The following is a 21,784-nucleotide window of genomic DNA, read 5'->3' as shown; positions in this document are numbered from 1 at the left end:
TGTTGCTTATTTCCACTGTGCAGGTTTGCAGTCCTTTAAAAAACAAATGTTCAAGACTACAGAATAATTCAAGCAAGGTACTTCATATTATACATTAATAAAAAATAGAGATAACTGTATTTTCAGTTTGTTCTTTGTAAACATAACAAAATTAGTCTGCTTTCCTACAACTGCTAATTTAACTTCAGTTTGAAATTAAAGCTATTTTCCAGATGTAATAAATAAGATGATCTTTATATGTCTAGAAACAGGATGAGACCTTTGGGCGTATAAATGATTTCAGTTATGAAAATGATTAGTCCAAGATTTTAGTAATTATGGAACAAATTCTTAAAGACTGAATTATATAAGAAATTCTGCCAACTTTCCCAGAAGAGTAATTCTGGGGGAATTTAGCTTCCTGAATGCAGTGGATCCAGTTTGCAAAAGACAAGGTACTGCTTAACTATCACAGAAACTGACAGAGCTTGAAAATGGCTGACTCTGATTCTTTAAAATTTGTCAGCGTGGGTTGAAAGATGGCATATACTTTCCCTTTTGCATCATCACTTTTTTCATTCTTTTCTTTTTACTCTTTTTTTTTTGTTTGTCTTGTCCTGTTCTTAGAATATAGGGTCATTTCCTGCAGCTTTAGTTGACAGATGAGTTCTTACTTTCAGTTCGTATGACAAATACAAATGCAGCTGCGCCCACCCAAGCTATGTTTCATAACACAGCTATTCCCCCAATCTATACTGAGAAAGGTTTTGCCATTAAAATTACAGTTATGTAAAGGGCTTCTTATATCATATTGATACTGGTCGGAATGTACCTTTTCAAACTCTGGATACATGCTGACAAATGTAAAAAACTTACTCTTATATTTAATACTATGTACAGATACCGATTTCTTACTTGTGTGTGAGCACTTCTGCATTTATTTTACCTGAAAGCCAAGGTATGTGCACACCGTGATATACATGCTGGCAATTTTCTTTACCTGTGCATCCAGTGGTTCCTTTCTTGACTGAATATCCCAGCTGACAGTGACAAATGAAGGAACCTTTCGTGTTTTCACACTCCCCAAACATACAGATGTTGGAATTCAAATCACACTCATTCACATCTGTAAGTGCACATAAATTCACTATTAGTTGAGCGTTACTATTACTTCACAGCATACTTTGTCCTTTTGGAATACTTTCACTCAGGTGAAAATATCAGAAGCATGACCCACCCCTACAACATGTGGCATTTATTAATCTTCATCATAATATATTTCAGCCATTACATTCTGTATTCTTTTAATTCCCTAAAAACAAGTAAGGATGAATGTGTCATCCAAATACCACAGCGTTTTATAGTTTGTTTAGAATGCTAATTATTGGAGTATGAAGTCAACTACATTTATAAGAATCATAGAATCATAGAATCATAGAATCATAGAATCAGTGAGGTTGGAAGGGACCTTTAAGATCATCAAGTCCAACCATTAACCTACCCTGATAAAAACACCACCACTCCTAAACCATGTCCCTAAGCAGCTCATCTACCCTATCACTTTAAAGCATTTTTAAAAAACATGTTCTTGATCACAATATAGGTAATAACTTTCTTCCAAAGAAGAACTTATAGAGTATATTGATTGCTTTTCCTGTACTGATATTATCTACAGGTTTCATTTTGCATATTTTGATCACTGTTTAAAATTGAATCATGATATATACAAACAAGTCCATACCTCTGAATAGCATTTGTCAAAATTATAAAAAATAATAAAGTAAACTCAATCAGTTTTTTTAATACGTATTCAACTTAGGAAAGACAATGAATCTTATGAAAAAATGAAACTGGTAAAAGAAAAAACTAGAATTGAGCACCTGTCAAGTGGGTAACCGGATTTTCATATAAGTGTTTGGAGTCACACTGCATTGAGGCCATATGGCCCAAGAGCTTTTCAAAGACCTTGTCCAACATTTTCATTTTTTCCTTGAATTATACTACGACATTAGAAAGAGTCATTGTACTGTGGATGACAAGGCATTTCTGGTATTTGTACTTTGAATGAAGTAAGATGTCATATAATTCAGGCAAAGCAGAGGCCCACATCACATATAAATTAGAAGTGTATTAACTGGAATGTTTCAAGAGAGAGGTAGGTTTGCTAGTGATATCTCCCCGTTCTTCCCAATTTGACTAAGCGTTGCATATATGATGAAAACTTTCCATTAGGAAGAAAGCCTCTTCTAATGTACTTTGTACCTGCACTGTGTTTTAGATTCTTATACCACATGCTGAATCTTCAATATAGGCTTTCAACTGTAATACAAGGCTTCAACATTATTCCAGAATTTACCTCATTTGAAGCTAAATGGTTTATAATTGCAGACCTGGTTAAGAACTTGCAGTTAAAACATAGTCTTATTATGAGTTACACCTGTGTCAGCTTTTTACCTTTATTCAATTAGCTCCAATTTTACACTAGTTAAATAGCAAAGATCATCTAATTTCACATACTGTCAAATAAATACAAGAAAGGAGATAAAACCAGCTCAGGACGGCTTTGCTCAGCATTATATATAAGTAGTTTCTCCTCTGTGTATGTCTATGTGAGTGTGCATGTGTGCAAAGTGAAGGTTTGTTTGACAGATGCTCACAAAATATAAGATGTTACTAGTATAGCCAAATCTGCCTTAAAATATGAAACATATGAAACTTTATATTGAATGTAAAAGGTAAGAACTTCATATAAACACCAAGGTAAAGTAAAAAGGTTAGGTAATTTGATGAGATACTTTTATTTTAATTTCCTTCATAATTAAAGATAACTTTCTGTAGTTGAGGGAATAAATTAAAACATTTACAAGAAACAGAAGGAAATGCTGGGGCAACTCAATCTCTCTTCAACAGAGATGTTGCAGAGGAATCATATAATTGCAATTAAATGATTCCTATTTTTGGAACTATCTGATTTGATTCATCTTTATGGACTTTTCATATTTTTTTTCTACCCTTCCTGATACAAGAAAGATCTACAAATTATGTTTTTTTTTTTAAATATATATAGTTTCAATACTTCCAAGTATTCAGCAGAACATCCAAAAACATTAGCTGCACAGTTTTTAGACTTGCATTAAATTTGGTGTGTACAGCTACTTACCAATACAAGTTTTCATGTCCATAGAAGCCATAAATCCATCGTAACAGAGACAGCGATATTCCCCTGGAATATTAGTACATTGCCCACCATCACAGATTTCTGGATTGTTTTCACATTCATCAATATCTGAGGAAAAAAAGGCAAAGAATAATTCCGTCATTCTGGTACAGATCAGCTAAAAGAATATCATGTTCATACTGCCAGAAAGATACGATGCTGGAACTTTTAAGATATTAAAACCTACCTGCACATGTCCTGACATCTGGCATTAGAGCATAGCCATCACTGCAGCTACATTCATAGCTGCCTTCTGAGTTAGTGCAGTGGGTGTCACAGCCTCCATTCATTATCATACATTCATCAATATCTGGGGAAGCAACATTAGTAGTAGTAAGTCTACTTTTACAAGGAAAAATCATCTTCTCTTGCTGTTTTACTTAGCTGATGAAACAGTTTATCAGTGATACGATTCTGAATTTTTATTCTTGCTCTACTGTCTCTGATTTACATTTTGCTCAGCTTTCTGTCTTTCAACTGCATTTTCATCTGTGGGAGCAAGTGGCTACTTTTAGTTGTTGCTTGTGTTCATATGTATTATTAGGCATGTAAAAAAAAGTGCACAAGACAACATGTGGAAAGGAAAGAAGGAAAACATAGGTTTCATTAAAGCTTGAAATGTAGCACAAATTTGTATTTTTGCAAAAAAATAAACAAAACCAACAAATAAAAAAACTCTCAATACCCCTCTTCTTACCAATGCAATGACAACTACATAATTCAGTATTACTATAGTGAAGGATTTAAGAGATGTATACAATAAGGAGAAAAAGTGAAAGAGAAACTATCAATGGGCAGGGCTGTTCTTGCTTGATCAAGTAATCAAGCGATATTTTCTGGCTATTAGCTCAAGACTCCGATTTTAATGGTGTAGTACCCTATGAACACTTTTTTCTCAAAGTATTCTGCAGAGTTCAGTGCGGCAAGAATCTTGGTATACCTTCTTTTTATTTCTAAGTTTCTAATAGTTCATTATATGCCTAAAAGCAGTTGAGAAGATGGCCCTGCTCAGTTTCAAAAGGAAGGTATGAAATAAAATGAAAACAAAGACAGATGAAAAAATATATGCTGAAGCACAAATACATAGGGGAAGGTGTACAACACTTGAACACTTGCCTATGCAGCCTTGTCTGTCAGGAGTGGCCTGATACCCAGAGTTACAGGAACAGTGGTATGTCCCAACCATGTTCACACACTTGCCATTTCTGCAGAGATGGTCACTTAAGGAGCACTCATTTACGTCTGAAAAAGAATCATTCATATCAGTTACTTGTTATTCAGAGTGCAGACTCCAACTGCTCAAATGCCAGCAAAAGAGGGTGAGAGGTAGTATTTTAAACTGGTGGCTTTCAGGCTTTTTCAATTTCTTTCTTGATTTTAGCATGTTCCAGTTCAAGGCATGGAGCTCTGAATGGTATATTTAAGCCAGTGTCCAAAGGTTTATCTTCTTTGTTTCTGGTCTGTAAGCATTAACTGCACCGTGTGCAAGTTTAAACCAACTCTTGAAGCAACTATGCATCAAACACAGAAACCAAAGAGGTAATATGTATTATGTTTTTTGCACTTTTTTCATGATTTTGGTGAGTTATGTGCAAAAAGGCGAGTGCATTTCAATAAGAGACAGTACTTTCTGGTGACTGTAGGGATGAAGTTCACTTTGTTCTTGTATGAGTTTTATGTGAATGTTGCCAACATAAGTGGTACAGTCCTTTGGGTTGTTAAATAAACCCTAAGAGTCCTGGTAAAACACTCCTTTTTGAAGTCAACAGTGTTAAGGGCACCGGAGATTTTACAGGATCTGTTACAAGGTTTTAATTTGAAGATACTCATATAAAGGAGGAGCATGAATTTGTATAAGATATTCCTGAGACCTCATCCTTGCCAGAGACAAAAGTTTTCATAGCACAAATGACCACTCTTCTTAGAAAGCTAAAGACTAATATTCTGAGTTGAAACTCACCTATGCATTCCTCACGTGATGGTGACAGCTCATGTCCCAAAGGACAGTCACACTGAAAACTCCCTTCAGTGTTCACACATGTGCCACCTCTACACAGCAGAGGGTTGCGTTCACATTCATCAATATCTGCAAAGAAACCATGATAACCAAATATAGTATCGTTCATAAGGAGCAACAAAGAAAAAAAGCAATTCTCAGTGTCTGTAAGTGACAGAATCTGGAGGTCAGAAATAAAAGCATAGTTTCATTGAAGCAGTGCTGCTCCTTTCCTCATGCTGCATAACAGGGGAAACAAAAAATTATACATTATTAACCCTAAAAACGGATATTTTGTCCCTCAAGAAAACCAGAAATTCATCATTCAAAATTAAGCATTCTAGGAGACACAGGACACAAGAAAAGACACCAACTGTTTGGATGGTTGCCATTTAGAACAACATATTAATGTGATGAAATTTTCAAAAGTCTTTCTTTATGCAACCAGACACCCATTTATGTGCGCATTGAAACTGTTTTCTATGGGTGACGTTAATGAGGATTTGTGTATAAATTTTAAACTAAATGGCTATTCAGTTTGATTGACTCCTGCATATGTCATTATGTGGCTGAGAAATATGCTTGCTATAGCTTATAATGGCAAACTGAATATTTGACTCACAAACCTGATACAAACAGCTAACATTGTAGGTGTGGATGAAGAGAAATATGACCAAAAGATATTCAAGGTGCAGGATGCACTCACACTTTTGGACTCCCAGGAAGCATTGTGGCTACCTGTCATTGAAACTAGAGATTTTTATTCAAATAGGCAGACTGGTATTATCTTTCATTAGCTTGAGAATTTAGCCAAGATATCACTGGGTTTTGTGGGTTATCACATGAGGGAAGAAACTGCCTGATGATAGAATTCAATATTTCTTTTGCTATATTTCTTCTGCTTGGATAGTCCTCGCACCTCCAAAATGTCTTCATTGAAAATTATGCCATGCCCTCCCTTCCTTAGTTCCTTCAAAAGCCGTTCAAGAAGTCATTTCTCTTATGTCCTCACTCTCTGCTTATTCATCTCACATCTTGCTTCCCTGGCTCTGTGTTGATTCTCTGCATTTGTACCATCTCTCTGAAAACTATTCAGTTTTGACAGTTCAGCTTCTTTGTTATGTTCTTCTGTGATTCAGGCAATGAATTTTTTGCTGACTTTTGGAGTCTAAAAGCATCACAATTTGCAAGAAATCAAGTGAAGGTTACAGGAGGCCTGCATGGCCTCCTGACAGACAGAGGAATAGGACCACTTATTTGAGTTCAATTACAAGCACAAAAGCTCCTGACAAAACTCAAACACAAAAAGGAAGCATAAAACAGGCAAAAGCAGGAACAGGTGATGCAGGAGAAATACAGAGGCACTGTCTGAATGTGCAGAGATGAGATAACAAAAGCCAAAGCCACCAGGAGTTGACCTCAGCAAGGGATGTGAAGGGTATAACAGCAGCAGCAAAAAGATGAGGGGAAGTGGGAGGAGGGAACTGCTGACAAAGGACATGGAAAAGACCCATGAGTGCTGAGAAGGAGCTGGCCAAAGTAATTTTGAAGCCACTCCTGACCATCCTTGAACAGTCATGGAAACTAGGCAAAGTTCTTTAGGGTGGGACGAGAGGAAACGTCAATCCCATCTTCAAGAAGGCAAGGTGGAGGACTCATTCAGCCTCATCCAGATGAAAATCTCAGACTTCTCATTTTCATGATATATTTCATGATGTATTTCATGAAGTACTCCACAATATTAACTTGAGATTTTTTAAGGTGGTGAGTAACTTGTGGTGCCTCCATAGCTAATCTTACAACTTTAGACAGATTAGAGACATGATTTTTCAGGAAATGCTCTCAGAATTTCTTAAGTCCTAGAGAATCAAGGAAAAGTGAATCACACCACTTCTGAAACTCCAGTCTTCTATTCCTAACTTTACCAAATGTTTGGATACCTCATTAGCCATTTTTAAACCACATCAACGAATAGTTGCTGTCCCTCTAAAATATCTATACAGAAACGTGTAAAAGTAATCAGCAAAAAGAACAAGCAAAGCTATATGCATAGTTTAGCTATCTGTCCTATAAACTGTGTACCTGTCTCATTTGTTCAAGATGTCACAATAATTATACATATGAAGTGTGCAGTAGAGCAGAGCAAGTATAGTACAGAGTACAGTCAGCCTTTGTATAGTAAATCAACAGTCTCCAGGTCATCCTGGCAACACCTACCCATACAGTTCTTCATCATCATAAATCCACTTTCGTAACCATCAAAGCATTCACACTCAAAGCCTCCAGGTGTGTTGACACAAGTACCACTTCCACATAAGTCTGGAGAGATCCGGCACTCATCAATGTCTATTTTATAGTTAATGGAGAGATAGAAAAATCAAACAGAGTTTAAGGTTATCCTGATTTTCACAGAAGTGAACACTTGGCCATTATAAATTAACTCTACAGACATCATATATGGTGTATAAATCAGCAAAGAAAAATGAAATTCATTTAATATTTAAAGGAATATCTGATTATGTGAAACAGTTTGTGAAAGATTCATAACACAATGCCTTCAGAACTCTCAACTATGGATAAAACTATGTAACAAATAGGCTTCCATCAAGTGTTATTTAAGGTTAGATTTCTAAGGAAATTACTAACTAATTTTTGAGTTGTTATTATTACAGAGGTACCAATTGACTGCATGATTACAGCACCATTGATATTAAATTGCTTATTATGAAGACATTTACACAGTAATAGCATTATAAACTTACATATACCCTTTCCATTGGGAATTAAAGTAGCTCCTTTGAAAGCTACTTACAGTTCACTGGTTAACTTATTAGTTCAGTTTGAATGAAACTTATTGTAGAAAACTACAGCAGGTTTGTAGAAGAAGGGAGCGGAGGGAAGGGGAGGGGAGGGGAAAAAAGGGAAGGGAGGGGCAGGGCAGGGAAGAGAAGGGCAGGGAAGGGCACTTTGTAAGACACACCAGTAGTAAGGCAGGAAGTTAAAGAGGAATTTGTAATATGGATATGAACCAGTGGAACAGGTCAGTGTTGAAGGAGAGGATGGGAAAGAAGAACTGGATAGGCTGTTATTTACTATCTTCTCACATCTTTCCAGACTTCTGTCTTCGTTACTCTACTGCCCATCCAGTGTTTTGGGGGTGAACTAGGGTCCAATGCCTTTGTTTCATGTTCTTCGCTACACCCTCTATCTTCAGCTTCATTCAGTATTGTGTCATTAATTTTTACATATTAAGAAATCATGAAGTCTTTACAGGGAATAAAAATAACAATATTTGAAACAATGAAGATGTTAGTCCAGGATAGGGCATAGGACTGGTTCTCTCATGCAAAAGCCCAGGGAGGAAGAAAACAGAGAAGAGGATCAACATGTTTGCAGTAAGTTGGTGAGCTGTGCAGTAGACTCATTTATGTTAAGTGGTTGAGGAAAACTAGGCAAGTATAAGCTTAACTAAAGAAACTGCTAAAGATTCAAAGCAGTTCTTTTTTCACCACATTCAAGAGTCTCTTTTGGCCCTGTGTCACTCCCTATGGCCAGGTTTCTTCTAGGTGAAGACAGTTCAGTCCTCACACACAGATGTGTGGAGGTGTTGGACGGTAACCCGTGTGGTGGGCCTGGGATGTTACAGAGTATCTGGCCTCCTGCAGGCTTTATAAAACATTTTGTTGCTAATTTAAAACAAACAAACAAAAAAATCTCTTCCCTTTAATAAAACCTGGTTCTCTACAGCTGCTCAGTGGAACATTTTCATTAGAATAAATTTTCAGTGGAAAACAGAACCAAAAATAGCTTTTGTAGGGAGAAGTTTTTAACCTATTCTCATTAGTTTAGAAATAAAGTTTGTTAAATGCATTTCTCATCAATGCAATCACTATAAAAACAAGGAAATCACCAGTTAGGGCAACATTAACATCCAGACCAACCTCCGTTAACGTGCCTTACCACCCACATTTCATATTACTCAGATTCCCTCATAGACGCCTGTGTGGTATAACAAAACTTCCTTCATTTTCAGCACAGAGCCACCCACAATGCAGGCAACCAGGTTCTCATAACCAGAAAAATATCAAGCTTATCTTCTTTTTCAGTTTTTCCAGGCAGTAAATAAAAAATATTAAACTTTTAAATTAAATACATGTCTCTTATTGAGTTAAAGTTGCACCGATGTCAGAATTGCAGGGCTGCATCTGTGTGTGCTTGACTATCAAATCTAAATGAAATTAATTTCCAGTGGAGTCTCTAGGTTCACTTGGTCATACAATGACTAGAGAGCAAGGAACATAAATTAAGTTAATCTGTATGTTAAAACATTGAACTTGGCTTTGCTGGTGATTTTTCAGGTTGTACTGATAGAGCATGACCTGAGCATCTTTAACACCAATCTAAAAAATTCCTAATGTATGTGTACAAGAATAATGTTACATTTATTTAAGAATCACTTTCTAAAAGGGAAACTTAAGACAGTTGGCCATTCTGTCTAAAGGTTAAGCTCTTGACACTGAAGGAAATGAATGATACTAATTTTCCAGATCACCAAGCCATGCTACAAGTGCAAGTTCCTTTAAAATGCCGCAGGGATGTGGTAGAGTCCACATCACAGGATGTTTTCAAGATGGACAGGGTGCTAGATAATCTCATCTATGCTCCCTTTCACATAAAAAATTGGAGCAGGTGATCTTTTGAGGTCCTTTTCAACCTTGACTTTTCTACAATTCTAGGAAATATTGGTGAAAATGCAAGACTTACCTGTACAGTTTCTTTCATCCATATCTAAAGTAAACCCACTGTTACATCTACATTTGAAACTTCCAATTGTGTTTCTGCATTTACCATTCATGCACATACCAGAGAACACTTTACATTCATTGATGTCTGTGAAATAAAAATAAAATAAAAGAGCATTCTTAAGCACCAACATATATTAATGGAATTTTCCTGTTCATTCTTAGCAATTGTATTGGGCATAAAAGGCAGGGGTTTTATTGCAGGGGACTGGAGAGTTGGCATCCTCCTACACAAGTCAGGAGAATGGAAAAATGAAATGGAGAAGGCAAGCAGGAGGGGTCATTGTTGACACATGACTGGAGATGCACTCTTGTAAGGCAGAACTCCACTTCTGAGGAAGAATCCCTGAGCTACCACCACCCCTGGAGGACCTATGTCAGGGCAGAGACATGCCTGAGGAACCGCAGCCTGTGGAAAACCCACACCAGGGCAGGGACACCCCTGAGGGACTGCAGCTGTGGGTGACCCAGGCCTGGGCAGGGACATGCTTGAGGGATTGTGGCCTACAGGTGACCCAAGCAGGGGCAGGAACACCCAGAGGGACAGTGTCCCACGAAGGATGCATGCTGGGGCAGAGACGCCTCTGAGGGATTTTGACCCACATGCAACCCCTGCTGGCATTGGGAGATTACCTGGGGGACCATGATCCATGGGTGAAGCATGGTGGTGCAGGGACACACCCCAGGGACTACAGTACATGAGTGACCCACACTGGGACTGGGACATCCTGAAGGAACATGGGCTGTAGACAAACCATGCTGGAGCAGGAATACCCATGAGGGCCTCTGTCGCATGGAGGAGTCCGTGCCAGGACACAGGAAATGAGTAAGAAGAAAGGAGCAGTGAAAGAGAAGACTAAGCAACAAGGGGTGACAGAGAGAAGCCATCACAGTGTCCCCAAGGCCCTTTGCTGTCAACTGCCTCATCCATGGGACTAGGGGGCCAGACACCAGGAAGAGTGGAGGATAGGTGCTGGGCTGAAGCTGAGCCTGGGGGTAGGGGAGAAAAGATGCTTCCCTACCTGTTGAATTGTTTATGCTTTCTTTGCTTCTCAATACCCAAACTAGTAATTAAAAGTTTATGTTAATCAACAATCAACCAAATTGAGTGAAATTCTCCGAGTTGATACTCTTTTGCCCATGATTCCAGTATGCTTATTGTGTTCTATTTTGCTTTCTAACATAAGGAATACTCATAGTGTTCCTGAGCCAGCTTGTAAAAGATGTTACTATTACCTAGTTGATTGTGATTTTTTTTTTTAAATTGAGATTGCCAGAGTGATATCTGGAGCTCAGTTTAGAGAAGGGTAATTCTTCTTGTGTAGAATATCACATTAAATGTTTCTTCTAAATGTGTTTTGCTGGACAGCTGGATAACAACAGGATTTTAAAGGATCTTGCAAAGGTTTTTCATATGTCAGCCTCTCTCATATGCACACCTCCAACAGCACTTACGAACTTGAATGAGCTTTTCTTACACTCAGTGATATAATTTGCTGGATGAATGCCCTTACCCAAGGATCATCTTTGATGAAACAAATTTCTGTCTCCTACGTGTTAGTGTGAATGGAAGAAAAGTGTGGTCCAAATACAAAAGTAAAAACAAGAAGCAAATCCTTACAAAAATCTTGGAGGGAACCAGATTTTATTATCAAGATTTTATTATTATTAAATTATTAGGATTTTATTATTTCTAATTAAATAAATTTTAATAAAAATGAACAATTATATTATTAGTATTAAATTCCTTATTTGTTCAGTAAATCATCACTGAACATTCGGAGCTTTGCCTGAGAACAATAACTCCTGAAAATCAGAGCTTATTTATGGTGAAGCAGAGGTCCAATCTATTAAAAGATTTCTCAAGCAACTCAACATATTTCAAGACAAATCCTTTGGAACACATCCTTTTTAAAAAGAAATAAAATACAAAAAAAATTCTGAATCACCTCAGCTACTGCACACAGAAATTTACTGTTTTTCTTCTCATGTCTCAGTCAACTGAACTATCTCAGATTTGGTTTCTTAAAATTTTCCAGCCTCCTTCAGTTTTGTTTCTGCTCTACAGGAGGTGAATCTAGTAAAAACTGGACAAAAGGCTTTTATTTATTTCTTTATCACTGCAGCTCCCCGTTATCATTGCCATTGTAATTTAAATGCAACAGACAACCTTTCCTTTTAATGACTTATTAATTCCACAAACCACTGAAAGAATCCAACCTTCTTCAGTCTCTGTTTCAGAGAACCGTGGACAAATTTTAGTAATATTTTACGTTTACATCTTAACTGCCTGACTTCATGGAACTTCATCTGACCCTCAGATCACCCTTTGCAAACCACTGCTTTAAAAAACGTGCACATTTTCTGTTATTCTCATCATTTAGAGCTCCTCTCTCTTTCAGTGCTGTCGTAGTCATTTCCTTTTTCTCCTTACCAAATTCAAACTTTGCACCTTTTTCTTTTAGGCTTCTGTAACACTCTTGAGCACCATGCAAGCAGAGAGTTTCCCACCTGTAAGGTCAGCTCTTTCAGGCAAACATCTTTATAACATCTCTCATCTCAAGTACACAAAAAACATAGACACAAATCATGGCATTGTCTTAGAATATTCACCCAGATCTACCTATAATTCATTTTTGGATCCAAGAATGAACCCTTACCTTTATAAAATGGCCTGCCAGTTAGAATATCTCCCCTGTTGGAAAAGCCAGGACCTCTGGGGCACAGAGCCTCATATTCCTTGGTGCCAGTCTTAGGACACTCCTCGCAGTCAGAGCCCCATGCAGCGCCCACAGCACAGCAGCAGGCATCCATACGAAACTTGCCAGGCACAGGCTGAATGCACTCATCTTCATCCCATTTCAGGTAGCACTGCTCCATGCGAATATCTGTTCATTTTACAACAACAAATAGGCATTTTACCCTTTGCTAAAGTCTTCTGTTTTTCAAAAGCACCTATTTCTGAAGCACCAGTACATGTGAGACTGTATCAATTACAGTAGTGCTAGAGAAGAGGTCTGTGATAGCATATAGAAATTTATTGGTAGCTTAATTCTCTCCAGGAAAAGAGAGTTATTTTCAGTGTGTAAGGAAGATCTCAAGGACACACCGTGTCTGATAAAATAACTTCTAGACATATTCTAGATCCTCCTGGCATGACTGAAATGGACTGGGGGTCAAGCTGTATTTTCAGGATAAATATAAGCATTAATGTTTCATATGATACACTGGACTGGAAGTTAGGCTTTAGTACATCTAACAGAATTACACGCTTAGCACAAAAAGTTTTGGAGAAGATGCAAGATCTAAAAATAACACAGATAAGCTGGTGAACTGTTTTGCATACAAGCCCTTCAAAGTTGGGCAGATTTATAATACAAATTTACTCTACGCATATCTGAAGTTAAAAAATTTAGACGCAAGTATAAGAAATGTTAATTGTTCAAAGAATACTCATGGTTTCCTGTAAACTATTCCACATCAAGATCATATTTATCTTCATTTCCAGAGATTCAGCAAACATACTGCTAATAAATATTTGTTTGCACTAAAATGACTGTAGTGGATCCTGCAGGAAATCAACATATTTCAGAAATATGTGACATACTGCACAGTGCTTGTGTAGCACAGGAGAAGGCGCATATCTTCTAATATAAAAGGTCATTTTTGCACTAAAATAAGAAGAGGGAACATGGCTTTGAGGTTAGAGAAACCCTGTGTCTTGCTTGAAAATGGCTCCTTTGTTCCAATTTTTCATTGTACCTATCAACCACAATTAAATTCACACCTGTCCTTGTCAAATTTCTCATTGAGAAGTAGTACAGGGTTGATGGCCACAGATGTCGGTGACTGGCAACAGAACTACTAAGTTTGGGGGCACTGGGGGAGGGTGGAATATCCAGTGAAACCTAACATGCAAAACTGCATATGATATGCACAAACGTAACAGATACATGCATCTGGGCAGACTTGGTTTTGAATTGTATCTTTTTTCTGAGACTTATACCGATTGTACACATCTGCTTAATTTCAAAATTTTGCTTATTTTAAAAAATATCTCTAGAATTACATTCACATTAAAAACCCCCACAACCTGGTGACTGTTTGTGTCAGCTATTGGTAAGGCATAGTGCAATTAAAGCAAAAGTATTTGCTTAAATTTGAATCTGCTTGAGGAAAGAGAACACTGTTGAAGAAAAAATGGTTAGAGTAGGAAAATCCTTGATACAAAGCAAGGGCTGAATATTTTTTTTTGCTTAGCTGCACTGTTTTCTTAAAAGAAATCAATGTTGTCAGCAATTATATTTTTATAGTCCTTAGAACTGGTAAGAAAAATTCATATGGATGTATTCTAAACATCCAGTATCCTGACTTTATCTTTTTTAATCTCTGACCACTGATTTCTAAAGATGTAGATTAATGACACTAATCACATTTGCTACAGGATACTTTGTTTTCTTGAACTCACATGGGGGTTCAATATTTTTTATACCTTAAGTCTTTCCTAGAGAAACATATGTCTTCATGGATATGATGTTTTGTCAGTAGAAGATACTAATCTGTACAACAAAGATGAAGCCTTACTTTTATCTACACTCATTTTGATTACTCTCAGACAGATCAATTTGCACCAGCATATTCATGCCACAAGTTAGTATCTGAGTTTCACAAAATGACTAAATAGCAATAGAGAAGAACACCGTCAACTGCATTACAAGCTGCCAGCTGTCCAGCTGATTGCGTATCATCTAGCTTCCAGCAAGTCAGGCATTTCTGTTTGTGAATGGGAGTCAGAGTAAGGGCAGCACTCTAGCAAAACCTACTGATTGCACTGCGGGCAAAACAAGTCTTAACACAAACATTCATATTCCCCAAAGGACTAACAGCTCCTCCCTGAACTGGCACAGGCATTTGATATCTAAGCAGGCATAAACTAAAATATACACTTAACAAACCTCTTTCAGAGTAATTCAGAAACAAACCAAACAAAACATCCTGTCACACCCATTTGAGAATAATTTTGGACAACTGTTGGACACCGCTAAAAAGCTGGCAGTGTTGAGTGCGTTCTTACCTAAACACACTCGCCCTGTTCCATCCAGCGTCAGTCCTTCAGGGCACTCGCAGTGAAAGGAACCTCTGCTGTTAACGCACCGTCCATTGGGACAAACCCCCGGGAAAACATCACACTCATTTACATCTGTTGGGGAAACAAAGAGTTGAGTTATATGTTGAACCAAAGGAGACCGCTACAGCTTTATTGAGAATTTAAAATACATGAAAGAAAGAGAGAAGCTTTCTTCCATACTGTATTAGGGTCTGAACACTGCTCTGAACAAGCATCTGGCTAAGTCTCAAGACCTTCAAGTCATAGGGCATGAAGATGCAACATTCTCTTCTCTAAGACAAGATGATAGATATGGGGGAGAGAAAGGAAAAGCTAAAGGGATTAAATGTATTTTGAAGGAGCAGTTCTGTTCTCTCTGTATAATTTTGATATTCTCCACAAACAGTATAACATAACTTAATAGTCAGTAACTGTGAAGGCATTCATGTAAGGTCAATATGATTATGCCTGAGAAAAACAACAACATAATAAATTCCCTTTTATTTCATTTTCAAAGGAAAAAAGTGACATATTGAGTAAGAAGCAAAAACTTCACCTTCACAGGTAATGCCCTTCACTCTGGCAAATCCTCTTGAGCAAGCTGTGTCTGGAATCAAGCCAGAAAGATATATCACTTTTTTGGAATTACAGAAATAAAGGTGTTTATTTATTTATTTAAAAAGAAATGTATCTTTGGGATTCTCTAATGATTTGACTATATAAGGTGGTAGTGCTCTAGCGTCAAACAAGAAAAGTACTCATACATGTTACTTAAAACAAGTGAACAGTTGAGGAAATTAAATCTGAGACAATTACTTTCTCATGTGCTTTCCTTAATAGAGTCCAGAATGCTCAGCATCTAATCATATCAATCTCTGCACTCAGATGTAGCTGAAAGGTGAATTTCCTGCAAAGTTGCGTAGAGGTTTAAAGCTTTAGCGATGCTAGTTATCACTAAAGACTTTTTTCCACTCCAGTTTAATAAAGGATCTAAGCAATGACATTATTTTAGAATATGCATGTAAAATGTAGCATGACGTAGTGATACAAAAGCTTGCTGAAATTTAACTAGTTAGAGAATATGAAATTAAATTGCCAAATTTACGCAGTCTGAGCTAATTACCTCTATAGATTGATTAGGTTTTGATTAGTTTTACTAGTCTAACTTGACCATGCTGCTTCCTGGAGTATAAAGTATTATCTTTGCTTGATGCCACACTGCACAGTTCACAGCTCAGTTGGATGTTGTTTACACCATGCTTGTTAGATGAGATACATGTGCACACAGTTATTGTTCTAATTAAAAATGAAAGGCTAAAACATCCTGACACTGGTTCATCTGCAAGTGGCATTATTCAAACCTTATGGGGAGAATGTGGCACAGTATTTTTTCCACAAACTAGAGCACACAGTTAGCATTCCTGCTTCCAACTTCTAGACCTAGCCCTGCAATCTAATAGTAGTACTAATTGTACATAAGCTATGTGTTTGAAAACAGCTGGAAAAAAGTGTTAACAGCCCATGACATAAAAAGCCCTCACGACTTTTACCAGATATTTCACTTTAATATTGTAGTCCTTACTTTCCTACCCCAATGCACAGTTCCTGTGGAGATGAAATACATGTAATTATTAAAATATTTATTCACGTTATTTCCTACTAACTTCAAACTTATTAGAATGATCACTGATGGTGATTACAAGTGATGCTAAATAAGACAACTTCATTTCAAAGGTTTTTTGTGTTGTTTGTTTTCTATACAGAAAACAATGAGTACCTAGTGGTACTGCCTTTCTTGTCCCAAAAGATGCAGCATATGAGAGCATACCTAATTCACATCGCTCACATGGGCTGCCCCAAGCAGCTCCTAAGGTAGCACAGCATTCAGATTTCAGCGTAGCACCATTGATGTTGACTTCACAGCGATTGTCTTGGATGTTAAGCCAGCAAGTCCCCTTCAGGCTATCTGCAGCAGAATAGAAAACAATATGGAATTGTTACAGCAAAAAGAGCTGGCATGCCATGTCCATGCCACCCATAGGCAGAGTAACAAGAGAGCACAGGCTCTCTTTTAAAATAAACCATCCATGAGAGTCATTTTGTACAAATTTTAGTTTAGAAGTGGTGGAAAGGAATAGCACTATCACTAAAGTGAGCAACAGAGCATACTGCTTGAGGCATTTTATAGTCCAGGTCCCACAGCTAGCAGAGGTCCTCCAGATACTACAATGGATTTATTTATTTATTTTATCTAGCGACTAATCAGTCTAAAATACACAAGTTACAACAAAAGCACACATCACAACCTGGGACTCTCCCTTCCAGCTGACTGCCTGAACCATTGGGGTATGAAATCCAGGTGGTTTTGCCTCTCTCTCACTTGCTGAACCTTCAAGTTTGTCAGGAAGGAAAAAGATAAAAATGTGGGGGATGGGAGTGTGCTATATTCTTTCAGGGGTCTGGTTCTGCTGGTGCATTAGCTATGCTTTGAACACATCCGTTAGGTTACGCTCCACTCTCTGTTCCTGAGGGCTCAGCCCCAGGACACTTAGCTCCTGAATCACAAATTGGATTGCCGGGCTGGGAACCCAGAGCAGCTCAGGGCAAACCCATTCCAGTGACTGCCCAGCCATGTCAGGCAGCGGCTCCTGACTGCTGCTCAGGGTAGACAGCCATTAAGAAGAGGGGCGATTTTCAGCCACGTGTTGTCTCTGCTGCCTGAAATGCTCTGAAGTTCTCTTTCAGGTACCCAAATCTTCAAGTCTTAAAATCTATGCTTTCAGTGCACAAGCCATTTTTTAGATCCTATATGAGTTACATACTTTAAAAGTTGTATCTACAGCACCTTTGTTCAGTACCTTTGCAATGTTACACTCAAATGGTATAAAATTTCTTGAATCAGAAAACCACCTTTGTGATAAGATAGCAAAAGCAGTCTGTAAAGATCTAACCCAGATTGGGAGGTCAGCCTGCGTGGAGCTTAAATGAATGTGCATACTCAGAGTTCAGAGTTAAGCAAGTGGCCCAGATGAATTTAATGAGATGATTAATGAAAGAGAAATGGGATTTGGCTTTAAGATTTACATATATTATATGTACAAAAAGCCAGACCATCTATTACATGCTGTTGATCACTATTACTAATACCTCATGTTTAGGAGCAATGTGCTTCAGATAGAATCATTCCAGCTAATTTCTTTCAAACAACTTCAGATTTTCTACAAAATTGTCATGTTATAAAATTATGTAGACCAAACTGAGCAAAACCTTTCATTGGCTAAAGTAACAGGAGAAAAAAAAGGCCCAAGAGTGTGATTGGAATCAGCCCTAGAAACTGGGCAACGTACAACAGTTAAGTACAAAACAGTTGTATTATTCAGGTTAATGTTGGTCTTAAACATGTGGGGCAGAACACCACACTTAGATGCACAAACCAAGAGGGTACAGAAGAGTCAAAAAGTCAAAAAAGTTTTTTCCACACCTTGATCCACCTTTAGGTAACAGTCAAAACTCAGGTTAACATAACAAGACCAAACATGAAACCTGGGCAGTCATTAGCTGGGTCAGCTCTTAGCCAGTCATGGGATGGGCAAGTCCCTGGTCATCATATGTCCCAAATTCAGGGACCAACATGGGGAGAGGGAATATAGGCTCTTTAGCTACTCTTTTATGCCACATCCAGCTTGCTGCCCATATGTTCATGTCTCTGCTTTATGTTATCAAAATGCAAGTGCTTCCGTTGCTTTATTCACCAGAAGTCTCTTGAGCTCAATGTTATTTATTTTTAGTAGCCAACTTTACAGGATGGAAAAATCAAACTAATATCTCAAAAATGACTTAAACTATACAAATTAGCAGGTGATTTTCCTCACTCTGGCTGCATCTACATTGTTCTGCCAAGGTCTGCTTGTCTTATCTTTTTCAGGCTATGAGTTAATTTCCTTTACTTTACATAATCTTTCTTGTCCAGACAAAATCTACAGTGGGTAGTCACTGTGACTTTTGCTTTGGTGGAGAAGTTATTATCCAGCATCAAAGCATTCTTTCAGTTGCTGACATCTCTTTGATTCTGACTTGATGAAAAATATATGCATGCCACAGGCAGATGGCAGCCTATTTAATGTGCATTGTATGAATTCCACAATTCTTGACTAAAACATGCATAAAAAGCATATATTAAGTGGAACACTTGTACCATCAGCAGAGGTATTTCAAAAAATATTCCATTTTTTAACTCTAAGAGTGCAGCCTCTACATTGCAAACACTCTCAGTGTGCAAGCAAAATAAATGCAAAATATGTCAACATTTTTGCTGAATGCTTTTATTGTAACTGGTGAACTAGCAACCCTCATTTGCTGGAGGTTTGAGCTTAAATTTGAGTACAAATGCTGTGACTTGAATTCTGACTGTAATTTGAGCAAGTAATTTTTTACTCTATCCAGGAGAGCTCACAGAAAGAGACAAATGGCTAACATCTATGCTCAATTTCTACAGGTAATACAAATGCAAATGGTTCAACCACGACAGAAGAAAGAGAAAAAGAAGAAAGAAGAAAAAGAAAGAAAGGAAGAAAGGAAGAAAGGAAGAAAGGAAGAAAGAAAGAAAGAAAGAAGAAGAAAGAAAGAAAGAAAGAAAGAAAGAAAGAAAGAAAGAGAGAAAGAGAGAAAGAGAGAAAGAGAGAAAGAGAGAGAAAGAGAGAAAGAGAGAAAGAGAGAAAGAGAGAAAGAGAGAAAGAGAGAAAGAGAGAAAGAAAGAAAGAAAGAAAGAAAGAAACTCTTACGAAGTAGAACTGATTTTTGTTCTGACATGAGAGCAAATTTGAAATTAAAGGAAAACTAGGCAGGGATCAGAATATGACATTACCTTACTTTGATCATTCTTATAAAGAATACAACACATTCCCAAACCACAAAGGGTGAACTTGTAGCACCCTTGGATGTGAGAACACAAGAAGATTAAAAATAAGCAGCACAAAAAAGCATAGGTTAGTGTGGTCACATCAAGAAATTAGCACAATATAAAAAAGAACAAAAACAATACTAAACTTTACTGGCCAGCGGTGCTACACGGAAATATTAAGAGAAGGCTTAGGCACAAAAGTAACATTCACTTTAAAAGCATATTAATGCATAGACAGACTCCATCATTAAATGGAAACTTAAGTCTTTGCAATTTCCTATCTCTAAGTAAATCTTGGCAAGGCAAGAAAGTTGAGCCAAGAACACCAGACAAATCCATCTTAAAAATAAAAGGAACATTTAAAATTAGAATCATACAGTTATTAACGACACTCCCATCCAACTTATTCCACATATCCTACAATGACTTCAAATATGTTACACAAATAAAATGAAACAATGGCAGCTTTGATCACCTGAGATGTACAGATGTCTCCAATCTTTTGAGTTTTCTTGGAAAGGCAAGAAAAAAACCATTAATGAATGGCTTCCAAAGATAATGCCAATGACATCTTGCAGACAATTGCTGTGTCTAGGTCCAATAAAATCAGTGCAATGCTCTGGTTTTTTTTTTGCAACAGAATCCTCAAAGGATGCTGACATTATTTATTTTTATACATATATATATCTTTGTGTGTGTGTGTGTATGTACAAAACAAAAACAATACTCATGTGCCTGGTCTAGGGCAGGGATTCTGACAAACTCAGATCTGTCTTACTCATCTTTACCACATTCCTACAAAAAAGTAGGCAAAGTATGAGAGTATAATGTAACACAAAAGTCATTAACATTTCCTTATAGCTAGAAAAGTCAGTCTTCACAGTTTATGAAGAATGTCCTGAACCCTAGAAGCCATGCACTTTCCTATCACTATTTGAGTAGATGGTCCTTTTTACTCGCTTTCTTGTCTCTGATTTAAAAGTGGCCAAAGAACTGGATGGGCATTTCTGCTTTACAGTTTCTCAACTACTAGACTAATCACCTATATTCTCTCTATAATCACTTATATTCTCATTCTCCAAAGGACAAGACAATTACTATTAATAACAAGACATTCCCAACTCTCTCCCACCAATTGACACCTGCGTGTCACCTCTTTCACCATAGTTTGGACATCCTCATGAATTCTGTTTCTCTCAGTTTGTTCCTGGTGCCATGGAAGCAAATTTGTGTTTGTTTGGTCTTGCCTACACAACTAGACAAACTGTCTACTATCATGTGGAAATGACCCAAAAATATTATTTTCTTGCTTAACTAATCAATATGATCAATGTTTTTCAAGTTAGTAAGAAAAAGGGAAAGTAACAGGAGGAAATGGGCACAAGTTAGAACACAGGAAGTTCCATTCAAATACACGGAAACACTTCTTTACGGTGAGGGTGACAGAGCACTGGCACAGGCTGCCCAGGGAGGTTGTGGAGTCCCTTCTCTGGAGATTTTCAAGACCCGCCTGGATGCAGTCCTGAGTAATGTGCTCTAGGCAATGTTGCTTTGGCAGGGGAGTTGACTAGATAATCTCTAGAGGTCCCTTCCAGCTCTGAAAATTCTGTGATTCTGTGAAATACCCACCTATGCATATCAGTCCTGTAGAGTCCAACTTGCTGCCAGTGAACATTCACAACTGAAAGATCCAAGATTGTTCCTGCAGGCACCATTGACACACGGGCTGCTTTCACATTCATTTATATCTATAATCCAGAAACAAAAGACACTTTTTAGAACT

The 21,784-nt window shown here is 37.5% G+C and overlaps 1 protein-coding gene across 1 annotated transcript in view; it reads right to left on the bottom strand.

The window, feature by feature from the left end:
- FBN2 (fibrillin 2) overlaps positions 1-21,784 on the bottom strand; it is a gene marked incomplete at both ends in the record, with an annotated part of 173,634 nt that overhangs the window by 52,411 nt on the left and 99,439 nt on the right. The window contains 13 exon segments of the mRNA XM_082498059.1: positions 980-1,105; positions 3,140-3,265; positions 3,384-3,506; positions 4,301-4,438; positions 5,157-5,282; positions 7,410-7,538; positions 9,957-10,082; positions 12,655-12,882; positions 15,069-15,194; positions 15,658-15,708; positions 16,930-17,067; positions 21,631-21,669; positions 21,672-21,749. Of these exon segments, the coding sequence (XP_082354185.1) occupies positions 980-1,105; positions 3,140-3,265; positions 3,384-3,506; positions 4,301-4,438; positions 5,157-5,282; positions 7,410-7,538; positions 9,957-10,082; positions 12,655-12,882; positions 15,069-15,194; positions 15,658-15,708; positions 16,930-17,067; positions 21,631-21,669; positions 21,672-21,749 (1,554 nt within the window).

This window comes from Vanellus vanellus (genome assembly GCF_965231255.1).
Source record: "Vanellus vanellus genome assembly, chromosome: Z".
NCBI lineage: Eukaryota > Metazoa > Chordata > Aves > Charadriiformes > Charadriidae > Vanellus > Vanellus vanellus.
Note: the sequence above shows the minus strand (reverse complement) of the source record. Positions and strands in the feature narration are given on the sequence as shown.